Consider the following 18740-nt stretch of genomic DNA (forward strand, 5'->3'; position numbering starts at 1 on the left):
TATCTTACCATATCCATTTAGAAGTATGATCAAAATAGTAATATTGTCTCTTGAACCTGCAGCTAATGCAGTCTTTGCCAGTTGTTCACAAGGTGACTTATTGCATTGCAGTGTCTCTGAGCTGACTGTGTTTCTTCTGCAGCTTGTGATTTGTAATTGATTTTTGTGTCTTTTTCAAGCTCTGGTGGTGGTTTAGAACCCAGTGGTGATACAGTCTTTAGCAGTTCTTGACCAACATCACCTGGAGTTTGTCATGAAATGAATTAGAGTCTGTTTTTTCTGCCAGATGTGTATTTGAGTCAGATTAGATGGCATGGTTTTGTCTATTTTGGAGGCATTTTCATGGCTTTAGACCTTGATACCAGCACATTCTCTTGCAGTTCTTACAGCTGTGACTTGGACCTGTTGCAAAGAAGGTGTCGGTTTCTTCTTGCTCTGAAGTCTCACTGTGGATGAAAACTTAGATAAAATTTTCTGTCTTCAAATTGAGTTCTTCAGAGTCACCTTTGTGTGCTAGAATTGGAGTAGTGTATCTATGTTCTTTGAATTTACTTCATTGTTACTGAAAAGAGACAGTTCTGGATTAGTTTGATTTTTTTTTTTTTTGTTTCCTTATTAGGAATTCCATTTTTACTATGCCTATAATTCTTCCTAAAATATTTTCACTGATTTTGTTTCAGGTTGCCTTTTGAGTCACTCTGAAAAATACCTTTATTGGAATAAAATAGCTGTATTCTATCTTGCAGATGATTAATAGTGTTTGAGTCAGTTGTCTCCTGTGAGAGATACTAGATGCTGGCACACTAAGTCCTGTTTTGTTGAACGGCATTCATGCATTCTCAAATAATGAGTGAATGTTAAGAGTTGGTGCAAGTACTTCAGGTAGTCCAAAACCCCTCAAAACCCATTAGAAACCAAAATAAGAAACTGGCAAGTAACATTGTTAGGGACAGATGCAGTATGAGGTACAGGGGTAACAGATGTTCTTTTTACTGTTGCTCTGTGATTTCCAAGAGCCCTTGTAGTTCTCTAGTATCCCTCTACGAATCTGGTTTATTAGTGCTGATATTTCCACCATTCTGGTGTTTTCTCTCACATTAGAAGAGCTGTGCTCTTGAGAGACATGACTCCATTTTTATGTAAGACTTCATATGCATCATCTGAAGTTGAAATAGTATTTATAGTATACTGTGTTTTTAAAACATACTGCTGTTACAGTATCAGCCTTGTGTTAAGGAATGGGAAAAAACCTGAGATCATAGTTAATAATCTAGTTCACAGGCAACAATATATATGTCATTGAATCTATTTCTGGTTTTACAGCAAAGTTTTCTCTTTTTTTTCCCCCTTCCATTCTTAGAAGACTGTTCTGGAATCTTAATCTCTTGACTGCAAATAAAGTCTTATGAGGAGTCTTAGGTGACATTTAATTCAGCTTAAAAGTGCAGTCTAATATGAAGATCATGCACTTTTGTTTAAAAGCCAGTCAAGGTGTAACTTCTCTATTTTTCTCAAATTCTTTTTCTCCTATGAGAACATGTGCTTTCAAGTGTCTGAATGAACTCAGCAAGATGTTTCAGCTCAGACTGTTTCTGGCAGCCTACAAATTCTAGTACTTGAAAATAATTTGGACATTATTAGGATTTACTGTTTACTTAGAGGATACTTTAAATATCTTACTTGGTTAAGGCACCCAAGGGAGCAAGAATTCTTAGTCATTGTTGGAAGTTGAGGACTAACCCTGTCCCTCAACATTTCTGAAATAAGAGAATTAAAAGTGTTAGAAATTGTAACGGTACAGGGGGCTGATCATGTCAGATTTGAACACAGAGCATAAAGGAAAGAGCTCTGAACCAAAGTGCTGTATTGGAGATCCTCTGTGGCTGCCCTGGGAAGCCATTTCTTGTGTTAGGGGAGATGTTCTGTCCCCTCCGATGTGTTGGCATAAAGGCAAAAGCGATTCCAGGCAGAAGGAACTTGTTTGGGATGTGGTGGCTTTCTAGACAATGAAGCTGGCTGCAGTGTGTTCATTTATATTGTATTTTTAATATAATCTGGCTAGATGGGGGATTGACCTCTGAAAAGGGGTGTATGATTTGGCATTGCTTACGCAGTAGTTGTGTTTCTTGGGCAGTATTGGCATCATCGAGTGTAGGAGACAGCTAAGTGTAGTCTGTGAAGGCAGATTTCTTCTGTCTTAAATCAGAAAGGGATTCAAAACACCAAACTGAAGGACATACCTTTTTAATTATAACTTTTAGATGCCTTAAGTTGTGCTCTGTATGTTTCTTTGTGCTTGTTTCACACTTCTTCCTCTGATTTCCATGGAGAGCTAGAAGAATGTGTAAAATACCCTTTGGACCCTTGGTGCAGGACCACCAACTGTATGCTTAACCAAGGCCATAATAATAACCCACGTGGAACAATCTGCAAGAAAGAGTAAAAATCTTGTCCCTTTTGGATACAAGTCTTTCTTGTCTGCAGACCAGAGTCAGGGCAAAAGAATCAACAAAACTTAGCTGACCTATCAATGTAGGACTAAATTAAGAAGATGGCCCATGTCACCACCTCCTGCTCCTTGTATCTGACCATCCTCTTTTGTTGCTTATCTGGAGCTGAAGAAACATGTCTATACTTCTTGTAAGAACACAATCCTTGAGGAAAAATCAAGGCTCACATTGCGTGAATTTTTTTCTTTGATGTGGTACATTTGGTGGAAAATTAATTGTATTAGATTAAATAAATGTGTATTCTAGAAGTGGTTCAGAAATGTGGATTTTAATCATAAAAAGTTTAAAGTACCTCTGATGAACTTCAAACCTTAACTTGTTAGCAGAGCTTGAATTTATGGTATCCTTAATTGCAGCCAGCATGAAACCCTCTCTGTAAGGAATGGCTGGAGGCAGGTAAAAAGACCCAGAAGCAATTTGGTAAAGAATTCATCCAGCCTCAGTTCTTGCCTTCATCAGTCTCTTTGGAATAAAATGTGTTTCTATCGCACTAATGCCTCTGAAAACATTGCAGCCTTTTTGTGAGTTAATGCTGTATTCCAGTAAAGGTGTGACTGAATTTCTGAAAGAATAGATGGGCTACTGCTGAACTACCTGTTTTGATACCCGTACCAGTAAAGGTCACATAGCTGCAGAAAGCTTATTTGAGGTAAAAAACAGCTTTAACAGCAGCATTGAAAAATGGAGGTGGTGGGGTACACCACAGTTACCTAGATCAGTGTCAGTGCATGATAAAGTTGGTTTACAGTGTTTCTCAGGCTGGCAGATGAGTGCAAGTTGTTGTATTTTTTTAATATCTGGAATTGCTTTTTTCAAGTATAGAACATTTTTTTTTTTGGTCTTGACCACAAGGAATTCTCGCAAATGGTCCTCCCTTTTTCTAATATCTTTGACTCTTCATTAATTTTGGTCAAATTTCATATGGAGAAATATGAAGAAGTCTTTTACAAGATGTGTGAATGCGCACACATCACAGGAAGAAAGAGTGCTTCTGGTGTCAGCTGCAGTGTCAGTCCACTCCTTACTAGTGCCAGGGAGAGTGATAGAGAAGTGGTGTACTGCTGGGCATGTACTTCAAGCAGAGGCTGGAAGAGAATGTAACTGCAGGCACAACTCTTCACACACCAGCTTTTTTATGTAACTTTGCTTGTGCACCCCTTTGTAGGAAAGCAAGTATCTTGCTTGTAATCTCACAGCTGGTTGATGTACAGAGAGGGCTTAACTGTAACAAAAATCACCAGGTGGGAAGATATAATGACTAGAGTTGCTAGTCTGCAAGAGCTTCTTCTAATGTCCCTTGTAACAGGGGTGGGTGAAGAAGCATTAGGAATGTATCATTGTTTCTCATTGTAATAAATAACTGATTCTGTACTAAAGAAAAGCAAGGTTCTACTTCATAAGGAAACAGGTCTGAATAGTTCTTTCATAAGAGTAAAACACAATAGATTCCTATTCCAGAAAGTAATAATTCGGATTATTCAAATCATGTTTTCACTTTGCTGGTAGCAAAATGTGGTGGCACTTAGTCCAATGAAACAAATGAATTTAAATAATATCTTAAGCATGGTTCATTGACACAAGGACTTTATCAGGTAAAAAATCAGAAGCCTGTCATAAAGTGATGACACTTTACACCTCTTGATTTAAAAAAAACAATCATACTATTCTTACAGAGGTCACTTGTGTATTATGGAATGCTTCATAACTCTATTATATTAGTAAATTGAAGTAAATGCTTTAATTCAAATATTGTGCTCAGGCTACTTATCTAATAAGCTGAATACTTGTCATGGTTTGAATTGTCCAATAGCAGTTTCAGTTGTGAGGGAATTTATCATGTCTCCTTCACATTGTCAAGCTAAAGGAATTGCTGCTTTTTATCTCTAGATACCAACTGCCAACAAATCTATAGATTAATTTATGCTTACTTTTGCTTTTTTTTTTTTTTTTTTTTAACTTAATTGGATTAAGGGAAAAAAATCCTGGTGTGGAATATACTTACCTATAATAGCAACATGCATTAGCCCAGCAACACCTTCCATTCCAGTGAACTTTGGAAACCTCATTCCTTACATTCCTTATCAGCTGTAAAAATCTGCATTCTCCAAAAGGACTGAGCATACACTTTCATAATAGACTGGTCTTGTTGGTCTCCTCATTGCCTGGTTCTTCTCTTTTTCCCAGTAATCAGCCTTGATTAGTCTGGCAAAAAATTAAAGAATTTGCTCTTTGTCATTTTTATTTTTGTGGAAGGAATCTGTGTGAGAAAGCTGTTCAAACAATAAAAGTGGAAGCTTTTGTTTCAGTAGCTGTGACACTGTGACAGCCATCAAAAATCTTCAGAAAGCATGTATCTGACCTACTTTCATGGTTGTCCAGCACAATAAACCTGTCTTCCATGTCTCTCTTCCATGTGGAATTTTTATCTTAGCAAATCAGTATTGTTTTTATTAAAGAATTATTTATTTTCTTAGAAGTACCAGGATTGTTGATATTGGCAAGATCACAAAATGGTGTGGGAGTGGGAATTAATCCACAAGGAATTCAAGTGAGGAATTAATCTTCTGCCTATGTGTCTCAGAGAATTTAGCAGTGTAGAATTTAGGTACTCCAAGGACCTGACTCTAATCAGCACCTCTGCCTGTCTGCCTGTCCTCCAGGCAGAGCTTTTATTTTCCTCCTGTCCCCATGTACCTCCAATTTTTCCACTCCAGCTCCTTGCTCCAGTGTCCCCCATCAGCTCAGTCTCTCACCTCACTGTGCATCCCCAGTGCTGTTCCCTGGCCTGGCACCTGGTGCTGCAAAGCCAAGAGTCAGAGCTGTAGAGCCTCCAAGCAAGGCACTTCCGACAGAGCCCCGGTGGTGCAGAGGGACCTGTCTGAATTCACTATCTGCACATTGGCATGTCTCTACCTGGCATGGGCAAACTGATGCTGCTTTCGAAATATTGTTACTTGCTCTGATTTGGGCAAATTGACAAGAATGACAAAAGAAGCACTGCTGATGCCATTTCAGCCAAATTGCCAAGTGGTAGTTGAAAACCTGACTGTCTTGGAGCTTTCCTAGAAAAAAAAAAGACATTTGGCTTAACACATTCAAAACATATTTTCCAAATCCTATTCTCAGAAACAGCTGAGCTGTTTTACCTAGAATTTTTTCTCAAGTGATTCTGCTTCAGGCTTGGAAAAATTCAGTATGAACTGCTGCTTGCATAACATCCTCTCCCCCTAAACTGGCACGTGACATACATGCACAGACACCATAACACAAAATCCTGACACCATGTGAGCAGCTAAGTTTGCCAGCCTATACTTCATATATCTACTAAGTATGAAAACAGTGTTTATATTCAAGTTGATTATGCTTTTTTTTTTTAGTATCTAGCATATCTAGCATTTATGGATGAGAAAAATCAGACAAAAATGCATATGCTATTGTATTCTCTGTTATGAGATTTCTGTTTCAGTTAGTCTTTGTTAACCACTGATAATTCATCACCAGGGCAAAGTTGAGCAGCAGTAATACCTCACAGCCACATTACAAAACCAGCCTTTGGGAATTTCATCCTACTTTAACCTCATTCCTTTACTGGGGCTCTCTCTTTGCATTCCATACAGCCACACCTGAATGAACTATTTTGCACCTGTTTTCCAGGATTTCAGCTAGCAAGTACATTTATTTTTGATCACACTACTTCTCTCCATCACCTGTGTATTGTAAGGATTTCTGCAGTTTGTGTTTCTGTCATGGCAGTTAGATAAAATATCACTAAAGTCAAAGCCCTAACCTCCTTGAGCTCAAATTAATCCTAATACATCTTAATGAATCAAGTGCCTCTGATCAGCTGAGGTAGATCAATTACTGCCAAGGGTGATATTAAGCAGAACCATTTAAAAACCCCTTATGACAGTTTAGTATAGCTTATCCTTTCAGAGACAGCTTGCAGCTGGCTACAACTCTCAATCTGCTGTAGGATCAGTTTATAGGAAAGTCTGTCTCTATACAAGAGGTGAACATCAGACTTCTGAAAATGCTGCACCACTCTAGCAGGGAAAGGTAAGGAGGTACATGGCTAAAACCACTTGTGCAGGTCCCTTTTTTTTCTGCATGATTTGAATTTGAGACTGAGAGATGGCACAAAACTTCAGTGCTTTCATTACAATGATGCATTCAGGCCTGAGAAAAATTAGGACTAATGTATACAAAACACCTGGTAAGCTATTTTTTGTAAATCTTTTTAAATTAACCCATTTTATATTTAGTGTATATAAAAGCCCCTTGGATTAGAGACAGGAAATTGGAAACTTTGAGCAAAATTTTAGTTTGATCTCAGTAAACTGAATTCTTAACACTCACATACATTTTACATGGGTTTGTATCTCCGTAAGTGGCTGCAAGTGCTAACAAATCACATTTAAAAAGCACCAAAACAGTCCCAGTTAATTACAATATGTAAATAACCAGGATAATATAATAATTCATGTAGCAAGATAGGCTATAACTCTTCAGTTGCAATAACTTTGCTTATAATTATTAAAAGGGCAGCCCTGATGTTAATTTTTATGCTATGCATAAATTGCTTATGTTAATAGCAAAAAAAACCTTGTAAAAATAAAAATCTAAAAAAAAAACCAAAACAAAACAAAAAAATTTGCTTTGCTGATTTCTTATGAAGTAAAAAGATTAGTCTGTATGTCCTCTCCTTGCATTTCTCTCATCAGGAACAAATATAGACTGGGAGGTTTTTTGCTGTCAGGTTAAAGGATAACAGTGAGATACTGACAGCACAACACACCAAGCTAAAGTACTGCCAGCCTCACAGTGAAAGATAAAATTCAGTTTTCTAGCTCATTGCAGTTTCCCTGTGCCTATTTAGGGAGTCAAAACCCAACACAGTTTAATGCCCTGAGATTAAAATAGAAGCAGATAAAAAGAAATTAGATATAGAAGAATGCGGGGGTGAACCACTGTTTGAGATTATACATGTTTTCAAGGGCAAAAAAACTGTATTTACTGTGTATGTCAAAGAACCTCCTGGTCAGTGCTTAGTCTGCCATACGCTGGCCTGTCTAAAAGGACCAGAATGAGGCAGAGAGAGCATGAGGCTCATATGGCAGACGATACCATTGTCTCAGTAAATCTCATCTTTCTGGAAACCCTTTCTTTCTATGGCACTTGGAGCTGCTTGCTGTTAATAAGGTAGGGCAAGATTATTTTCTGTTTCTGCAGTTTGGCACTACAATCGTAATTTTTTAATTACCAAAGATGGAAGATGTTCCTGAGCTTTGAGGATGGAGGATCTGATTTGTATCCAAACAGACAAGTCCCATGTGCAGTTATCTCCCTTTGACACTTGTTCTTCCTATCTCCACCCAGAGTGCTTCTTCCTCATTTCCCTTTGACACAGTCAGAACTTAGCTTGCACAATCTCCAGGCCTGAACTTCTTCCTCTGTTAGATTTGGGGATTTTATTATTTGCTACATACTTGTGGTCTTAGAAAATGGTGACTGTTATTGGTGCTGAAACCAGTTCTGGAAAGATGCCTGCCTGCCTGCCTGTGGGTGATGGGAAGAGGCAGAGGACTGTGTGATGTAAAATGGAGGTCATGGTCTCCCTGAATTTCTCATCAAAATATTATCAGCTAGTTATTATAAACAGGTTATCAACCTGTTTATAATAGTTATATTATCATAATATATATATTATAATTGTTATATTAACATAATATAATTGTTATATTATCAACTAGTACATATAAACAGACCTTACTGCAAATTCTTGCTGAATGAGTACCAGCTTCCTTACCTGTCTTTTCCTGCTTCCTGGATTTACTTATTGCTCATGTCTCAGCCAGTGCTTCCCTCTCAGTCCTCTCTTTCCCATGTACCTGTGACACCAGGACATGGCTTCATTGCCTCCACACGTTCAGCACAGTTCCAGCAGCAGCACCTCTTCTGGAAAACTGAATGCATCACGCCCACATACAGCAACCATGACAGAGACTCTCAGCATGGCCAGGACTGTCTGTGCCTGAGCTGCAGGGTGCCTGATGCCACCAGCATCTGTCAAGGAGCCACCCTGGATGGCCAGTGAGGCATTAGCATTTGCCTGGTGCAGTGTGACTGTGCTGTGCAGCTCATGTCCCACAGCACAGTCAGAGCCAGCCTCTGCTGGGTGGGTGCTGCCTTAGCAGGTCCCAGGTTCACATGGTCATCTTTGGCCAAAGCAGCAAAAAGCATATATCTTATGTGAAAACCCTTACCAAGCCTTCCTTAAACTCATGTAAGACCTCTGAAATAGTCTTTACCTGAAAAAACAAACTTGTTTATTAACCCAGGAGCCATGCCCTATACCTTCTATATTTTTTTTTAATCAGAGTTGGCCCTCTCATTCCCTAAAAACATCCGAGGGAATGATACAGAAGGAGCAAGACATCTTCTCCCAGGTGAGTCAACTTAGGTGTGCATATACAGTCTACTTACTGCATCCCCAGAAGCAGTGATGCAGCTTCAAGAAAGTCTAGTTATGAAAGGTGTGGGAAGAAATGTAGACAAACCTGGTGAATCACAGGAGGATGCCAGGGGCAGAGCCTGCATTCAGGACTCGGAATCCTGTACTCCCACCTGTGAACCTGATAATAGGTAAGAAAGAAGGAAGTGATTGATAATTAAAATAATTATGGAATAAATTAAGATAATTAGTCTTCTTATTTATCTTCTAAAGTGTTGTCCAAAACTGGAATCTCAGGATTCCAGGCCCTCTAGTTTTGTGCCACCCTATAAAATAAAAGTCCCCATCATTAGGTCTTCTTGGGAGAGAGTTATAGTTTGTGACACTGTCCACTTGTGCAGAGGTGCATCTCCTCAGCTGGGAGAAAACTTCAAAATGGGAAATGGGAGTAGTGAAACAATGGCAAACCAGCTCTTTCTACACTCCAGACATTTTGCAGCTCTTCCTTGGGTCAGTCTCAGTAAAGCAGAAGTAGCAGTTTGCTATCCCCCAAGGGCCTGCATGGGGCAGAGGCTGTGAAACATCGAGTGGGGATGACGAGGCTGCTGGCCTTGGCACAGGAGGTGAGGGATGTGAGAGTTTGGGGACCCACAAAGAAAGCTGTGGCAGAAGGTAGAAGATGGATGGTGGTAACGTAACTGTGCGTCCTGCACTCCTGGTGACATCCTCCCTTACCCCACAAAGCCCCATCTGGGGTTGGTGCTGTACTCCTGGGGTTCCTCTGCTTTTTTCAGCTGTACACAGCGCTATTACAGCTGGTCCAAATGGAAGTTTTCAGCCTGTTTAGTTTCTGCTGCCTGGCTGAGTGGTTTAGCAGTGGTGCCTGCAGTTGTGCCTCTAGTTCCTGGAAAATCTAGGATTTCCAGGTGGTGCCCCACACAGATATGTGGAAGGCCCATGACTAGGTTTGCCCAATCAAATGTGCTTAGGCCACTGTAACTTCATCTTACAGAAATCATATCTATGTCAGTGTTGTATCAAGGGTGCTGGCTGGCACTTGCACCTTGTGTGCAGGATGGAGAAAGAAGGCCTTTCTCTCCCATCCCTGCCAGCAGTGCCTGTGCCAGTCTCCTAGGGGTATTTCAGGCTTCCAGCACCAAATGACCTGTCCTACATGGCACAAGCAGTCAAAATACATCAAGTGGAGTCCAAGAGGTTTGCAGGGATCTCTGCCACGAATTAAGGAATAGAAAGAACAGAAAAATACATTAGAGAAAGGAATAAACAAAAGAATTGTGGAGAATCAAAGAGAAGGTAAGGGAAATATAGATAGTGCATCCCATGTTTGCAAGAAGAAATCCAGAGCTCTCACTACCACAAAATAATACAGTTTAAGCCTATGCAATTACTGCTGATAATAACAGTAATAACTTCAACAAACATCTTCTGGACTTCTCATACACAGCTCAAATTGTACAAAGGCAGGAGTGACTCCAGACTTTAGTTTTCTCACTTGGTTTAGGTTAAATCAAAAGTCTGAGTGGAGTCAAGAAGAGCATCCTCTGGGTAAGAAGCATATAAAAACTGCTAAATGGTCCATCACTAACAAGAAATTTGTGTGACTGGAACAGCCATGAGTGTTGCAATGACATTTTCTCAGTTTATTTTTCTGCATTTTGCCTTTAGAAACAAGGTAATTGGGGTGTGAAGTTTCCTACCAAAGCAAAAACCTGATAGGAAGGTCTGTGTTGTTAGTCACATGTAAGCACCATGTGAAGCTGATGAGATGCTAGAGATGAGACAGCCTAATGAGCAAAACTTTTGTATTGTTAATACTTCCAGTGATTCATAAATTATTGATAGCACTCCTGAATGGATGGTAGCCAGGAGGGAGGCCACTTCACCCACAAGGAATGCACTAATGAAAGGATGCAATAGGACTTCATAGTCAGAGAAGTTGCCTGGAAGAGCAAGAGCAATGCTTTTCCTATTGGAATCGAATGGCAAGAATTAAAACAGGTGGGAGTGCTGGAAGAAAATCTGACTTGAACAAAAGGAGGGAGACAAGGCTGGGTTGGGCATGCTGGATCTGACTGGGCTGTGAGACAGGGATGAGGGCTAGGGGTAGACTCCCAGAGCTCAACTGCAGGCTGGGTGGTCCCTGTCAGAGCAGTAGCATTCAGCATTAGGCTGCTATTAACTGAGTCATTCTTTAATTTATGGGAGCAAGATAGGCCCCAAAAGCCCTAAATGACAACTCGGTAATAACCAGGAGTCCGGCACACCCTAAACTGTATTTTGATTTCTTCTTTTGTGACTCAGGAATGCAGCTGCCTCCTTTGCCTCTTTGGAACAATAGCAACACACAGGCTCTTGCATTTAAGCCTGTCAGGTGTTCACGGTGAATTCATGCAGGAGCAACAAATGTTAAATGCATGTCTGATCTGCTGGGAGCATGGGCTCTGAACAGGCATCTCCTCGGGGCTATCAGCAGCCTGAGTGAGACCTGAAACCCACATGAGCTGGCACTTGTGTCTCACCTAGTTCCTGGCTTCCCTAATTTGATGCAGATGAGTAGCATTCCTGAAGTCACCTGGCTACTCACCTGAGCTTGTGAGCTGAGCAGCACAGGCAGGATCATCTGCTCCCACCTGTGCTTCCTCAACTCGGGTTTCAGAGTCAGCTCAACTTGTGCAAACCCACTGACATGCCCCAAAGGACAGAAACTGAAAAATGTGGTGAGGGTTTTTCAGACAATAGAATGAGTTTGAATATAATTATATATATTCATGTTTAATGATGAAAACCAAGCAGCAGAGGGGTTATGTGGTGCTCAGATTTATGCATGCATTATAATTAGAAAATTAGTATGTACTGTACTTGTGCATTCAGCCAACAGAAGAAAAAAAGCTTGGATATATGCAACAATGACATGTATCCACTCGTATGTCAAAGCATAGGGGGTTTGGTTTGTTTGTCTTTTCGCTCCTTTAGTCTTGCTAAAATTTTGAATGTAATATTATTTTCACTAGAGCAGTTTAAGATAAAATAAAGCTTTTTTTCTTTTTGTTTTTAACAGCATATTTGCACAAAGTTAGAATGTGAGCAATGATCAGGCTTAATGTTAAAAAAAAAGAGAAAGGCTTAGAGTGGTTTCTTTCTAAGCAGCATCTAGAAGGTAAGAGTTCTGCAAGTGTAGTGAAATTAGTGTTTATAAATGTTACTATAGTAACTGTATCTGTAGCCACAAGCTGGTAGACTTAAATTTCTGGTTATCTGCTGAGCATCACGGTATAATGGGAAAAAATAGACATGGTATTGTAAGGCAGACATCTCTTGAGGATTCAAGAAGGAACTGCAGTAAAATTATTTGCTTCCTGACAACTTTCATCTTTGATTTGACTTTAATGGAAGTAATAAGTTTTCAGGCTTTTAAGGTTCCTAAAGCATAAGGTTGTTCACCTAGGCTGTGATCCTGTGAGCATTCACCTGTGCAGCTTCAGACATAAATGCCCCCCGAGTGGCCTCAATGCACATCAGTGGAGTGTGAAAGCAGTAAATGTATTTTCAGTATAAAAACTGTAATTCATTGCATGCAAGTGTGCACACTTAATGCTAGGTTAAATATCATTATCTACCTGGTTAAAGGAGAACCTGGTGATCTGGGGAAAAAAAAAAAAAAAAGGAAAAACATACAGGGGGATATAAAGGTACATCAGCTCCCAGGAAAACTAGGAGTCTATGTTCAGGCGGGGTTATTAAGTGGTCCATTGTAGCCAGCGTGTTGTTCCAGATGGGCTCCTTGCTTTTAACACTTGCTCCGCCGAAGAGGAATCGTGGGAAAGATGAAAGCGAAACTAAGCAAGAACAGTTTCATTTTCAAGTCCGAAAGCAGAAACCTAACCGGCATAAAGAAAATGCAAGCAAAGATCTTCTTAGGGGCTGCTAACATACAGCGGCTATTTGCTATTTTAAAACGGGATTCGGACACTTGCAACAAACATTTAAAAATAAAAGACGAATAGAATTCTCTCCTAAATTCCAGATAAATTGTATTTTTGTATCACGCTTAATTTCCTATGAATCTTGAGGCTGCTACCGCCAAGGGCAGCGGCTCCTCCACCTTAACCAGTCCGTCTTAAAGCGGCGGGGATGGCAGCAGCCATCTTACGGGTCGCTGTCACAGCTGCTGGGAAGCCCGGAGCCAGCCCCGGCCTCCGCCGCGGGCTCCCCGGGGTACCCCGGCTCCGGCGAGCCCGCGGCGGAATCCGGGGAACAGGTCTGACCTCCACCCCCACCAGCGCCCTGTCGATTTTAAAACCTCAGCAAAATAAAAATAGCAATAAGTAAATAGGGGAAACCAACAGATCCCCTTGTTTCATTAAATCCCTCATTTTATTCCATTCTGGTTTCCTATCATTTCATGAATATGCCAATTCGCTGTATAACACTATTCTTGAAAATACCCCCAGGAGCTGCGGAGGGAAGAAGGACACCGCAGGGTTTTGTCACCCACCCTTCCCCCCAAATTCTGCTTCGCATAAACCTAGAGTTATTTTTGCTTTCCCCATGCAAGCTGCCAAGGCCCTGCGCCTGCAAGAGCTCCCTGTGCGCTGGGACTTCTCTCCAAACTCATACTGTTTCTTTGATAGTTTAGCTTCACACATCAAAGAACCGTAAATCCCACGCAAACGCCCAGCCTCAATCCCAACCCTTTAAACCGTGGTGCCGTAGTACGGAATTGCCATTTGTGGTTTCTCACGGCTCAACCACGGTTTTTACATACGTGCAACGGGGCAGAACCGCCTCACAGCCGCTACACTTGCTGCTGTGCATGGAGTGCGCTCTCTGGAGCAGGGCCATTTCCTTAATTTAACTTTCAATTGAAGGGTAATCCCTTTAAGGTATAAACGGACCTGCTCTCAACACTTGTTTCTGGACACAACAAAAAAAACAAGCCCCAGAACCGTGACACGAGAAACTGAGCAGAGTTTTTGAATTAATCGGTATTTCAAACTGACCCGTACTTTTACATTCAATTATAAATCATCTTGGGAAAAAGACTGAACGCTTCAGAGGTGGCCGCAGAGTACACGGTGTGGGAAGGCAATGGTTAAGCCAAACAAAGTAGCGGCACTCCGAGTGGCCACAGCGGCTGCGGCAGCACCGCGGGCTCACCGGGGTTCGGGACCGCTTGACACCGCCAGCGATGCCGCCTCTTTTTGGGGCAACTTTGCGCGCAGCCTCCCGGAGGGCCGGGCCGGCTCCACAGCGAGTGCCGCCGCCGCCCTTCCCGCGGGGGCGCCGCCCGCCCCGCGCAGCCCCCGCGCAGGGAGGCGGGCGGCGGGCGCGCCCTTGCGGTGCGCAGCGGCGGGAGGCGGGCGCCGGCCCCCCACCCCCGCCGGCGGGGCAGGAGCCGCCCGCGGAGCGGCGGGTCCCTCCTCCCGCCCCTGGGGAGCAGCCGGCGGCGGTGGCGGAGCGGTGAAGGGGAGGGTCTAAGGCCGGGCGCACCGCGCCGCGCCGCGCCGGCTGGCCGGACGGACGGGCGGCTGCCGCCGCGCCGCGGGCATGGCGGAGCCTGGCGGCGGCGGGGCCGGGGCGGCGGGCGGCGGCGGGCCGCAGCAGGGCTCCCCGGCCGCCGCGGGGGTGGCCGCCGGGGGGCCGGTCCGCAGCGCCGCCGAGAATCCCGGGGGGCCCGGCTCGGCGCGCACCGCGGGGAAAAAGGCGCAGCTGCGCGCCGCGCCGCGGGCCAAGAAGCTGGAGAAGCTGGGCGTCTACTCCGCCTGCAAGGTACCGGGCCGGGCGGCCGCGGGAGCCCCCCCGCCCACGGAGGGTGGGGATTGACGGGAGGGGAGGGAGGAAGGGAGGGAGGTGGTGGGGGAGGGCCGTGCCCTGCCGGGCGCGGGGGCGGCCCGGCTGCCGCCCGGCGCTGCCCGAGGAAGCGGTGGCTACGGCGGTGCCGGTGGATCCCGCTCCCGCCGGAGCTTTCCGGCCGGTGGCCGCAAAAATCAAACCCGCGCTCACCGAACAGGGGACCCGCGGGTAGCGCCGCCTCCCTCCCTCCCGCCCGCCGGGGAGCTGCCCGTCCCGGCGCCGCCGCTCCGTCAGTCCCTCCACGGGAGGCGGCGGCGGGCGGGGCGGCTCCCGGTGCCGGCGCTGAGCGCTGGGTTAGCAGCGCTGCTGCAGCGCTCCCCGCGTAAACATCCCGGGCGGGGAACGGGGCACCCCTCTGCTCCGCCCAGAGGGGTCGCGGCCCCGGCCCCGGGCGAGGGCTGGCGGCGGTGTGGCAGCCCGGAGCTGTTGATGCTGCTGAAGCCGCTGCTCCGAGCCGGAGCTGCCACTGTCGCCAGCAGCTCTGGCAGAGGAGTGAAGGGGCGCGGCCTCCGCGGTTGTGGAAGTTGCGTTCCCTGCGGTCACGTAGCGCCAGGCCGGTGGCCGGTGTGTGGTGTCCGAGTGGGCGGCGGGGTCCCCTGTCCACCTGTGCCCTGCCCCAGTGGGGCTCTCTGCTCCGTGTCTGCCCGGCGCTCTCATTCAGGAGTGCTGCTCCTGGCTTCCCATCACAAGCACTTCCTGTCCACCTGCGATTTTCTTCTTGCTCGGAGAAGGAGGACTCGCCTGTTTATTGTAGACGAAGGGAGCTCGGTCAGAGCTGTCGCTCCCGCCTTTTGAGCGCTGACCGCGGGCATTGTCGCCTGTGCTCAGAGCACGGGCCGCTGCCTGCGCTGCTGCTGTCAAGGCAATTTCTGGATGCACAGCGGGGCTGACATATTTAGATTGGCAGTGCTGATGTCAGATCCTCTAGTAATGCTTTCATCTTTGAGAGTAGCTGTGTGTGAAAAAAGTGCATCTTATTTTCTCTGTTCTCTTACCTTGGCAGATATTAAGTGAAAGGCCAAACTAACAAACAAGGTGAAGCATCATTGCACAATAGCTCTGTTGTCCTGGCTGATGGTGCGAGGAGATTTAGCTGTATGCTGAGGGCATGGCGCAATGCTGCCATGGGAGGGCAAATTACAGAAACCACACATTGCAATGTCTTAGCTGTTTCCACATGTGCAGGCACCTACACTTCAGCTTTGGTTCGTGCATGGGACAGTGCGAGATTAGACCGGTGCCAATAAGATTAAAGAGCAGCTGCTGTATTTGAACTTTGCAGCACTAACTGTGGTCAGAACGTTATGGTTTGAAGCTTTCCCAGTGATAATTCCTCTTTGCACCCCCATATTTTAATGTTACTAAGGCTTGCTAATAAATGAAGCTGGCTGTGAAGTGGGTGAATTTTTCGTGGGCTGTTAGGGAAGAGTGTGTGTGTTTGAATTGGTTTTTTTCTTCCCTGGTTGGTGCTGTTTTTTTTTTTTTTTTTTCTTCCCCTCTGATGCAGCTCCAGATGATGTTTTTGAGGGTGAAAGCCTTCTCCTGTACTGCTCTACGTGCAGAGGTTGCTGTGCTGTAGTGAAGCCTTGTCTCCTCTGAAACCCTTTGCTTTTTTGGGGGCTCACCAGCCTCTCTCTTGCAGGTGCTTTGCAGTAAGGGGGATGAGCGCCATTTGGGAGGGGAGAAGGCACACTGTGGCCTGCTGTCAGTTCCTCTTTCTCTCTTGCAGGACTCTGGTGATGGGGTACAGAGAAGGAACAGCTCCTATTGTCAGTGCTCTCTTGGGTGCCCTTGCTGGCCATCATCTGTGACAAATCTTAGATGTGTGTCCCATTGGTACTGCAATGATGAATGGAGCAGGACCCATGGTCAGGGAGTCTTTGTCCTGCCAGGATGTAGGCACAGTTCCAGCACTAAACGCTGTGCTTTGTTCAGATCAAAATTGCTGTTCAACTTCTCTACAGTAGTTTGGTGGCAGGCAGCTTGCTTTCAGATCTCGTGACAAAAGCAAGTAAGCAGACTGGAAGCTTCTCGCAAGCTTCTCCGGTGGGATAAGGTGGGAAGGATGGTGCAGGATGGAAGAATGTTTTATTTTTCTTCCTGAGCACCTGGCAGATGCTCCAGAAGGATACTTCTTGGCTTGGAACATTAGTGGTTTGCTGGAAACTGTAGCCTAGAGAAGCTGGTTTGCCAAATGTAGCAGTGCAGTATGTAATTTTAAACTTTTTCTTACTTTGGGTTGCAATTTCTCTTCCATTGATTTTGCAGTTGTGGATGTGAGTGCAAAAGAGTGAGAGAAGGCAAACACTCGCCCCGTCTCTGAAGGGGACATCTGTTCTCATTCAAGTAGTGATTATACGTAGATCTTATGTAAATCTACAAAGAGTTGTGCAAGTTGGAGTGCTAAAATATGTAACGGCATCCTTAACATCAATCACCTTCTCCTACATGAATTTCATTGCAAAATTCAGCATGCAGAATTTATTAGGAGCTTAACCTCAGAGATGTTTGGAGTAACAGCCAGGGAGCACCTGTCTGCTAGGGATGAAGTCAGAACACACAAAGATGGACAGATCAGTGACTGTACAGAGGGTGAATCTCACTGGTGACAGCAGAAATGCTGAGCAGGGGAGAGTAAAAGGCACTGCTCTGGGGCAGGGTGCTTGGTCCCCAAGAAGGACCTCCTGGTCCTTCTTTACAACCCATCCCTTTTCATCATGGGAAACATGGATGAAGGCTGCTGGTAAGTATGTATTTGGTGTGCATGGATCCTGAGCAGAGTGAGCCTGAAGTTTAGGGAGCTGAGACTAGACAAATGTGGAGTTGGGTTTTTTCTTGATAAGGGAACTGGACAGGAGAGTGTTGTAGGTGTTGAGCTGCTCCACTTGACTTGTTCCTCTATGAGAAAAGTCTGGGTGGAAGGCATAGAACAAGTTCTTCTTAGTAAAAAACCTTCTTAAAAGCTCAAGTCTCAAGGAGCAGGGTGGCATTCTGAACAATATGTATGAGAGGAGTTGGTACAGTTTTCATGACTTTTGGAGGTACACAGTAGTGCTGTGAGGGGTTTTGTATTTGGCACTTGCTGTATCTGTGTGCATGAATGGCTGCATACATAATTTTGGTTTTGTCCACTGTGAAATTGAGCATTAGGCATGTGAGCTGGCAGCATTTTATATAAAAGCAGCACTGTGTGACTTACACACATAAATATATTTAATGAAGATATAGGAGGAAGCCTCCTCTGCGTTTTTTTCCCTATGGGTTTACAATATGTGAAAATACGACTTTCTCTCTTGTGTCACTGGGAGATTTTTTGGTAAATAAGGGGAAATATGTACTATTTTAGTAACAAGGTTTTCTGTAAACTTGTTTATTTTTCTTTATACATATCTTACAGTAATGCCTGGGTGTTTACAGATATAATTAGAGCCCAGTAGCCTAAAGCACTTGCACAAAGAATAATACCTCCTTGAAGAAAACTTTTTGCTTTAGATAAGCAAAGTAGATAGAGTGAGATGTGATGAGATGACTTGGCCAAGGCCCTGCAGCAGGTGAGAAACGGGCAGATGTGGAAGTAAAATCCCAGCTCCAGGCTCCAGAACAGCTGCTTATTCTTTCTTGAAGCACTTCTTCCCACTTCTCATTCTAGAGTGACCTCTAGTTTTCCCACACATAAAATAAAAAGAGTTCATAAGGTAAACTTGTACCACCTTTTCCATAATAAAATATTTTATTTCCTGATTTTTGTAAGGCAGATTAAGAAGAGGCCAATTTGGCTCTGTTACTGCTGGGCACTGTACAGTGGGAGTACAGCTCTTTGAAGCTCAACTTGAAATGTATTAAGATTGTTTTCTGCAAAAGTGTATAGGAGACAAAGAAGTCATCTGAAGTTTTCTTATCACTTT

At 44.2% G+C, this 18740-nt stretch overlaps 1 protein-coding gene and 1 long non-coding RNA gene across 4 annotated transcripts in view; one reads left to right on the top strand and one right to left on the bottom strand.

Annotated features, from left to right (window-relative positions):
• Nucleotides 1-4586: 4586 nt before the first annotated feature.
• LOC146768193 (uncharacterized) lies at nt 4587-13829 on the bottom strand. Its single transcript, XR_014951956.1, has 3 exons — nt 13748-13829; nt 9068-9142; nt 4587-4712 (listed from the first exon to the last, which is right to left on the bottom strand). It is a non-coding gene; the product is annotated as an uncharacterized LOC146768193 (long non-coding RNA).
• A 685-nt stretch (nt 13830-14514) lies between these two features.
• KAT2B (lysine acetyltransferase 2B) overlaps nt 14515-18740 on the top strand; it is a 38179-nt gene continuing 33953 nt past the window's right edge. For all 3 annotated transcript variants that reach the window (XM_085568885.1, XM_021538055.3, XM_085568891.1), the window contains exon 1: nt 14515-14751. In XM_085568885.1, coding sequence (XP_085425011.1) covers nt 14530-14751 — 222 coding nt within the window. In that variant the 5' untranslated portion in view covers nt 14515-14529. The remainder of the gene's footprint in view (nt 14752-18740) is intronic.

This window comes from Lonchura striata, chromosome 2 (genome assembly GCF_050655825.1).
Source record: "Lonchura striata isolate lonStrDom1 chromosome 2, ASM5065582v1, whole genome shotgun sequence".
Lineage (NCBI taxonomy): Eukaryota > Metazoa > Chordata > Aves > Passeriformes > Estrildidae > Lonchura > Lonchura striata.